At 33.4% G+C, this 9,175-nt stretch overlaps 2 protein-coding genes across 3 annotated transcripts in view; one reads left to right on the top strand and one right to left on the bottom strand.

The window, feature by feature from the left end:
- The window catches only part of LOC106100249 (protein-glutamate O-methyltransferase-like), a 12,062-nt gene extending 5,715 nt beyond the window's left edge, over positions 1–6,347 (top strand). Inside the window, exons 7-16 of one of the 2 annotated variants that reach the window (XM_013279047.1) lie at positions 614–688; positions 1,328–1,457; positions 1,832–1,917; positions 1,986–2,047; positions 2,503–2,567; positions 3,048–3,169; positions 3,794–3,971; positions 4,368–4,494; positions 5,151–5,274; positions 6,249–6,347. In XM_013279047.1, the coding sequence (XP_013134501.1) occupies positions 614–688; positions 1,328–1,457; positions 1,832–1,917; positions 1,986–2,047; positions 2,503–2,567; positions 3,048–3,169; positions 3,794–3,971; positions 4,368–4,494; positions 5,151–5,271 (966 nt within the window). In that variant the 3' untranslated portion in view covers positions 5,272–5,274; positions 6,249–6,347. The remainder of the gene's footprint in view (positions 1–613; positions 689–1,327; positions 1,458–1,831; positions 1,918–1,985; positions 2,048–2,502; positions 2,568–3,047; positions 3,170–3,793; positions 3,972–4,367; positions 4,495–5,150; positions 5,275–6,248) is intronic. The other variant, XM_013279054.1, reaches the window with a different exon arrangement.
- Positions 6,348–6,627: 280 nt separating this feature from the next.
- Positions 6,628–8,463, bottom strand: LOC106099956. Its single transcript, XM_013278654.1, has 2 exons — positions 8,396–8,463; positions 6,628–7,667 (listed from the first exon to the last, which is right to left on the bottom strand). The coding sequence occupies exons 1-2, from the start codon at positions 8,426–8,428 to the stop codon at positions 6,852–6,854; spliced, it is 849 nt and encodes a 282-aa protein (XP_013134108.1). The 5' UTR covers positions 8,429–8,463; the 3' UTR covers positions 6,628–6,851.
- Between the last annotated feature and the right edge of the window lie 712 nt (positions 8,464–9,175).

Raw genomic sequence — 9,175 nt, 5'->3', positions numbered from 1 at the left:
GTTAGAGTTTTACAACTGTACAGTTAGAGTTTTACAACTGTACAGTTAGAGTTCTACAACTGTACAGTCAGAGTTTTACAACTGTACAGTTAGAGTTCTTCAACTGTACAGTTAGAGTTTTACAACTGTTCAGTTAGAGTTTTACAACTGTTCAGTTAGAGTTTTACAACTGTACAGTTAGAGTTTTACAACTGTACAGTTAGAGTTTTACAACTGTACAGTTAGAGTTTTACAACTGTACAGTTAGAGTTTTACAACTGTTCAGTTAGAGTTTTACAACTGTACAGTTAGAATTTTTAACAACTGTCTAGTTATAATTTTAACACGCTCACAATTTTAACTAACTTTATTTAATAATACTAATATTATAAATGCGAAAGTTTAGATGGATGGATGGATGATGTATGTTTGTTACAGTTTGTAGTCTAAACTGCTGAACGGATCTTGATAAAATTTGGTATAGATGTAGAGAATAGTCTGGACACAGACTACTCATTTTTTTTTAATTCCACGCGAACAGAATCGCGGGCGACAGCTAGTTAATAAATCAAGGGCTGACTAAATGTGTTGTATTTTTAGCAATAAAAGGGAAATGTTGTTTTCCATATTACAGAACACGACATTTAAGTTTCAATGCAGTTGTCACCGATTAGCGACACAATTCGGGATGCCGCGATGTCCCGACAAGGTTCTTTTATAGCTATCTTTTGATCTAGATTAAAAAAAAAAAACATAAATGTATTTTGTAACACTCAGTGATAATGTAGCTTTCAAATGGTGAAAGAATTTTTCAAATAGTTTGAGTAGTTTTTGAGTTTATTTGTTACAAATGTATGTTCTTGTTGACTACTGTAATAGATGCTGGATGATTTTTTTTTTAAATGTTCCCCTTCCTAAAATTACCTTTCCCACATTTCTTAATTAGATTACCAACGTAGAGTAAAAAGTATAATACGATTTTTTTGACTAAGTATAAAAAAATATATATTATGCCCGGTTCACACTTGGCCAGTGCAGTTGCGATGGCCAGTCATAGATTGTATGAATTTACTAACGCCAGTGGCTAGGAAACAATGCGCCAGTTCATTTCCAGTCCAGTTATTGTCCGCTGTAGACTTACTGTACTGGCAAAGTGTGGAAAGCATTAAAAAATGTTAGTAAGCAGAAGGAATAGTGGGGGTAGTCTTAAAAAAGGGATAAATCGTTCAATCGCTCAGTATTCTAGTCTATTTGTATTTATGTATTGGAATTTAGATATTATATACTCGTTAATTTTTGTTTTTATTTTAAAAAACATTCGAGTCGAAATATTTATTAAATTATCTAGGAACCGGAGCCCGAAGCGAAGTCTCAAACGAAGCTGGAAGATAAGTCTGAAGCGGAAAGGGAGCAGGCGGAAGAGCCTCCTAAGATCCCCTGCCCTGCTAAAATGGTGTTGCCAGAAGTTGTAACATTTGGTAAGTATTTTCTTTAAGTCAGTACATATAGAAAATACGCTATTATTGGGAAAATTAGAAATCGGTAGGGGAGCAACCCCTCCCCGCTTCTAGACTCCAAAAATATAAAATAGATATACAAACCACTACAAATTCGCTGGAGACTCCTATACTGGGAAAAAGTAAGGGAAGGGCGTTAATGGGCGAGGAAACATAAATGAAAGAAGGCAATTCTTTCGCTCATTTGGCGAAATCAGGTGACTTCCTTGTTACATTTTGCTGTAAAATAATTTATTTAATATTGAATAAAAAATAATGACCATACTGTTTTTACAGTACTTTTTTGTGGTAATTAAAATATAATAAAGCATTAATTTTTGTTTTAATTGTTTCAGATATTGTTTGCGACAATTCGGGATATGAATTATTCTCGGATTTGTGTTTAGCGAACTTTTTGATATCACAGGATATTGTTAAGAAGGTAATTTTTACTTAAGTTGTAAAATAAAAACAAAATACAATATTGTGATTAAAAAAATGCCTTTTCAGGTTCGGTTTCACGTTAAAAAGATCCCTTGGTTCGTGTCTGACGTCACTCCAGTCGATTTTAAGTATGTTTTTACACATAAATCTTACTAATATTATAAATGCGAAAGTTTAGATGGATGGATGTTTGTTAGCGTTTGTAGCCTAAACGGCTAAACAGATCTCGATGAAATTTGGCACAGGTTTAGAGCATAGTCTGGAAGAACACTTAGGCTACTTTTTATCCCGGGAATAGTTACGGTTCCTTTGGGATTCAATAATTTAGTTTTTTAATGTTTACTCGATCATTCTGCAACGGTTCAACATATCTTATTGAAATTTGGTACAGATATAAAACAAAGTGTGGAGTACACATGGGATAAGCTTCATCTCCGAGAAATGTCCGGTTCCCGGGATACGTAGCTTTTTGTAATTTGTATGTTTTCTAATACCACGCGGACGAAGTCGCGGGCAACAGCTCATATATAATAACGGTGAAAAAATATTTTGTATATACTAATATAATGATTTTTACTTTCAGAAAAACTTTAGAAATGTGTGCAAATGCTAATTATAGCAGAGAAGTACCGCAAGAAGCTCCTACAGGTAAAAAAATTACTTCATACTAGCTTTCGCTGGCGAATTCGCTCGCGTGTAATAAAAAAACTATAGCCTATGTCACTGATAACGTAGCTTTTTTATGGTGAAAGAATTTTTGAAATCTGTCCAGTAGTTTTTGAGTTATTTCAATATATAAAGAAATACAATTCCTCTTTTTAATATTAGTAGAAGTAAACTAGCTCATCCCTTAACTTGAAAACTTTGTTTTATTGTTTTATTATATTAGTATAGATAAAAAAGTTAGCATCATGACGTCACACGTGTAATACCAGTCCCCACTTGGCCAATACAGTGATAACTGGACTGGCATTGTGTGAACACTAACCGTCGCCGGTGAATTCACACCCTACCTGCATTACTGTATTGGTTCAATGTGAACCGCTAACTAAACAGGCATTGTGTGACCATACCTGCCTCTTTACTGTCTTATTGGACTGGGTAAATGTGAATCCTGTAATACTGTAGAGCCGGGCGAGGGCGAGGGCGAGGGCGCGGCCGTGCCGCCGCAGCGCGTGTCGGCCGACAGCCTGCGAGAGCTCGGACACAAATGGATGCAGTTCTTTGAGGATGGAACCTTTGTTGTCATGGTAATATACGCTTATTGTACAAATTATTATCTACTAACTTGCCAGCGACTATATTCGCGTGGAATAAAAAAAATATAGTCTGTGTTCTTCCAGACTATCTAGATCTATGATAATCATCCAGATCCGTTCAGCAGTCTACAAACTCTAACAAACATCCATCTAAACTTATTCATTTATAATATTAGTAAGATTACATATTCATATACCAATGTATCCATTTGATATATACCAACGTATTCGAAGTATATCAACGTATACCAACGTATACATCCGATGTATACCGACGTATCCATTAGATGTATATCAATGTATCCATTTGATGTATACCGACGTATCCATCCGATGTATACCGACGTATCCATTAGATGTATACTAATGTATCCATTCAATGTATACAAATGTATCCATTCAATGTATACCAATTTATCCATTAGATGTATACCAATGTATCCATTCAATGTATACCAATGTATTCATTTGATGTATATCGATGTATACCAACGTATCCATTTGATATATGTCAATGTATCCATCAGATGTACATCAACGTATCCATTCGAAGTATATCAATGTATACCAACGTATCCATTCTATGTATACCAACGTATACCGCTGTGTCCGTAGTGCGATGAGTTCTGGACGTCCCCGATCATGTACAAGGAGATGAAGGCGCAGGCGTTCCAGCTGTACCGCAAGCTGCAGCTGACGGCGGCGGTGCTGTTCAAGGGCGACCTCAACTACCGCAAGCTCTTGGCTGAGAGGAACTGCGTGCCCACACTCAGCTTTGATCAGGCACTGCAAGGTGACAAAAGCTTTTTTTTAAACTCAGCTTCCTAAACCTTTTTAGATGCTAAAATATTTCAATCGCGAAGATGGTTTTGAATTGTCGAGTGCCTGTAATCCAGTGCTCCAGTATTACAATACTGGACGGCCAACTTAGTACGCGCAAGTGTGGTCACCGTGTGTTTGTCGATAGAAAAAATCTATTGTGGACTTAGTAAAGTAAGAATAAGGACAGTAAGATGGTCGTTGTATCAGGAAAAATCACGATAGTTTTAAGTTATATGTGGTGGGACAGGCCCTTAATATATATGACGTTTGTCATTCCGATATTACGTTTCCGTTCAAAAGGGACGATTTAAAATCGTTTTGAGTGTTATTATTTTATTAAAACATCCTGTATGTGTTATTTCTCTAGGTTTCAATCCCGCTCCTATAATAGCTCTGCGCACTGTGAAGGCGGACCTGATCTGTGGTCTGCCCAAGGGAAAGTTCGAGCAACTCAATAAAATAGACGAGAAATGGATGGAAAAGGGAGATTATGGGTAAGATTTTTCTAAAAATAATTCAAATAAGAATTTGCAATTGAAATATCTGACGGAAACCGCTAAAAATACATATTTCAGCATTTTGTCGATTACAAAGTCATCAAAATACTGAAGTATGCATTACAGGGTCATCCTCATACTTCAGTGTATATCACAGGGTGATTTTAATACTTAAGTATACATTACAGGGAGATTTAAATATTGAAATATATGATACATGGTGATTTAAATACTGAAGTATACATTACAAGGTTGTATAAATACTGAAGTATACATTACAAGGTTGTATAAATACTGAAGTATACATTACAACGTGATTTAAATACTGAAGTATACATTACAAGGTGATTTAAATACTGAAGTATACATTACAGGGTGATTTAAATACTGAAGTATACATTACAAGGTTGTATAAATACTGAAGTATACATTACAAGGTTGTATTAATACTGAAGTATACATTACAAGGTTGTATAAATACTGAAGTATACATTACAAGGTTGTATAAATACTGAAGTATACATTACAAGGTTATATAAATACTGAAGTATACATTACAGGGTGATTTAAATACTGAAGTATACATTACAAGGTTGTATAAATACTGAAATATACGTTACATGGTGATCTAAATAGTAAAGTATCCATTCCAGGGTGATACAATACAGCGGCAAGGTGGAGCCGCTGAAGGTGTCGGACCGGCCGTGCGCCGACTACGGCGCGGAGTGCCGCGGCGCGCTCTGCCCCGCGCAGCCCACAGACATCGTCACATAACACGTCACTACTTACTTTATCTATACTTATGTCATAAACAAGCAAGATTTGTATTTCTGTATCTAATGGAATAACACAAAAACTACTCGGATGATTTTAAAACTTCTTTCACCATTAGAAAGCTATTTTTATATACTACTAGCTAGCTAGCTAGCTATTTCCATGCGACTTCATTCGTGTGAAATTATAAAAAAAATCATTTTATTCTTCACATTTGTCAAATTATCAATTGCTAATGTCAAAATGACATGACATGACAAACCTTGGCAATCTTGCTTTATGTTGGCAGCGACTTATGGTCTCTTACCCACTTAAGGGTTTTATCCAAAATATTTACCCTCTAAGTTTAACGGCGTGAAAATATATAGCCTAAAGCATGACTTAAGTGTAGGGCTTTTTATTAAAAAAATAATAATTCAAAAATATGCTGTAATTGCTGACATCTTAGGCAACAAAGAAGTGTGTGTTTACGCTTTATTATAATAGTATAGATAAGGTGGCAAACGTGCAAGCGGCCACCTGAATCCGACAAAATGGCGAAGCGACCGCTGCCCATAGACATCCGCAATTGCATGCATTGTCTACAATAAATCAAAGATGAAGACTCATAAAGAGGATATTTCCTCTTCCTGTGCGTCTCCATCCATTTTTCCTTGAAATTACTTCCTAATAAATAAGAATGGGAAGGGAAAGGGACTATTAGGCCTCATATTCATCAAACGAAAAGCGGAATTATTTCCACTTCACGCGGATCTCCTGTTTGGGGGGGGGTAAGAACTGCAGTTCAAAAATGTCTATCATGTGTTAACTGACGGCCTTTTTACTATAGATGTATGTTATCGAACCAATAGTTATCGAATGGGTAAATTGTCAATACTAACCTCAGAGATCGGGCATTATTGGACTTTCTTTGGTACGATTGTTATAATAATGAGTGTTTTAATGTTTTTTTTTTCATAAGTGTCTTTTTGTTACAGATGCGAAATCATTTTTTGTTGCCATCAAGACCAGTTCTACAATTTTAGTCAATTTTCCGATTTAACTATATTGTAAATAAAATAAATTTGTTGATTTTCGTCTGCTTTTTATTTCAAATTACCATATTTTTGTATTGGAACGTTACAAAAAAATATACATATAATCTACACTATGTTATAACAAAAGCACGAACACAAAAAAAAACGAATAAAAATAATAAAAAATCATTTTGTAAATAAAAAGGTTTTTTTATTATCAAAAATACAAAAAAACAAAATCAAAGACATGTCACTTATTACAAATGTAATGGCAGTGGATGATATTATCGCACAACTGTTATCTCTCTTTGATTCCTATGAGCTTATATGAAGCGCACACTAGTCGATTGTTAGTTGTGCAACTAAACAGTTGAAGGCAACGAAACACTCGACAATCGCACAACCGTTGTGCGATTATCTATCCAAAGTTTTGTGCGCTGTCTCATTTTTAAAACGTAAAGACAAGTAGTCAGTGTTACCCGTTCTTAAAAAGCCTATAATAATGCCGCAATCTTTAAACAATTTATATTTTCTTCACTTATATATTTAATCTACATTTTTGTATCAATCTTCAAAACAAGGTATCTGATTCTCACTGAGTTTGATAATCAAATCTTTCGCAGCATAAATCGGTTCATTGGCTTTATTAAACGTCAAACCTTTTAAGAAATTCATATCAGAAACTCTGTCTAATGCAAATTTATATTTATTGTACACGTAAACACCAGTTTTACTACAAATGTAAGCTTTCGTATGAATATCCGTACTAATTACATCTACGTATATTTTCTCATGTATATTTATTGCTTTTGTTCCCAATTTAATTCTGAATAAAGTATTATTTTTAACAAAAAACATATTATTATCATTATCGACTATTAATTCTTTTATTTTAACACCCTGTAGTTCTTGAACGATTACACCGAAGCCGTCTTCGAATATAAATGAATCACCATTTATGTTTGTAAAATACAAAACTTCTTTGAAATGTAAATTTATTATATGATCTTGTATAGGCAATCTTTCCACTTTTTTCATTTCATTTATTTTGTAGAGTCCATTTTGACTGCCAACGTAGATTTTATTTAATCTCTGATCAATTGCAATAGACGTGGCATTTTTAATGCCATCGATTACTTTTGTTTCTTTCGTATCCATATTAATATAACCGACCAGTCTATTTGGTGGTGTAATTAACTCTTCAAATGTAAAATACAAAATATCGTCATTCCTATTAAGTATTAGATTATCTAGTTTATTGATGCCTTCTTTGATTAAATGCAAATTGTAATATTGATCTCTGAAGTAAATTCCTTTGCATCTTTTATCCGCATTCGATAATGTGACCGTGAAGATAATTATGAACAAAATCTTCATTATCTGAAACAAAATTATTTTATAAAATGTAAAAAAAGGAAGAAAAAAGAAAGAAATGTAATTTGTAAAAATTAAGTATCTAAATTATTAAGAAAAATCTATATAACCTTAATGTACAAAATTGTTTACAAAAGTACCAAATAAACTTAGCGAAGAATTAAAATTAATCTCATAATCTGTGGATCAATCTGTTTTCATGACCTTATTTTTTAGTGAAAGAAAAATATACATTAAACTGAAGTTAGAAAGAGAGATAAATACACCATGAATCTATCGAGGTCATAGTGCCAACGTTCAATACAAATGACGTAATTGTATCCCAATTGTTATGAAAGTCTTTATTCACTTTCGCTGGCAAATATTTATTAGTTAATTATGTAATATTTAAAATTATTCTATTGCTACAAGTTTCTTTAATAATTGACGTATGTAACACTTTTTATTTATTTAATTCGATTGTTAAACGGATGTTATTCGTAATGTTTTACTAAAAATTAGTACCAATATAATAAAAAATATATAAATTTCAATTCAATAATTTTTTTCTTTTATTTTACGTTTTAATTTGATATTTTAATAAACAAATAACGTTAAATTATATTAATTTAAATAATAAATATTTTCATCGCTTTTTACATTTGTTTTGTTTAGTTTTGAGCGTTAGTTGTCGTAACAACATTAGACTAGATTAAAATTAGAGTCAATCTAAAATAAGTATATTTAGAACTTACTGCAGTATACGTTTTTGACAATCCGTAACACATTGTTAACACATGCGTGCGATCAACACAAAAACATATAGACGTTTGTATGAATCTTGTAGGGAACGGGGTCAATTCTTTATCAGTTTGTATACAATGAAATTGTATGTTTTGTTGTATGTTAGTTTTGTTTCAGATGTAAAAATCATAGTACTGGTATAATAATAGAACGTATTCTTTATGATAGCGAGTCGTTTAAAGTGCGTGATACTGAAATTACCTTTTAAATTGTTAATATTAAAACTAGCTTTCGCCCGCGACACTCCGCGTGGCATTATAAAAACGTAAGTAGACAATGTGTTCTTCCAGACTATCTAAATGTATATTAAACTTCATCGACATCTGTTCATCAGTAGGCTACAAACAAACATCCATCCATCTAAACTTTCTCTCTTATAATATTAGTATGATTAAAACAAACGATAGGACAAAGGATACGCTTACAAAACAGTCGTATCCACTTTTATAAAATACATCCAGTGTGCACTTTTCCTTTCCATTTTTTACCTATACGAAAATTTTAAGAAGGGGCTGTATTTCATCCTTCTCCTTATCCAACTCCCGTAGTGACGCAACTGGTTTTTGTCCTCCACATAACTCTATCATACGTCATCTCCGTCACTCCCTTGATCATGTCACCTTTCACGCAATCCATCCATCTCTTTCTAGGGCTAGATTTGGCATCCGGAATTGGTTCTGAACATATTCATCAAACAGAAGACAGAAGAATGTCGACCACTTAACGCTTGT

This window comes from Papilio polytes, unplaced genomic scaffold, assembly GCF_000836215.1.
Source record: "Papilio polytes unplaced genomic scaffold, Ppol_1.0 DF824325.1, whole genome shotgun sequence".
In the NCBI taxonomy this organism is placed as follows: Eukaryota; Metazoa; Arthropoda; class Insecta; order Lepidoptera; family Papilionidae; genus Papilio; species Papilio polytes.
The sequence above is the reverse complement of the archived record's forward strand: the minus strand, read 5'-3'. Positions and strand labels throughout refer to the sequence as shown.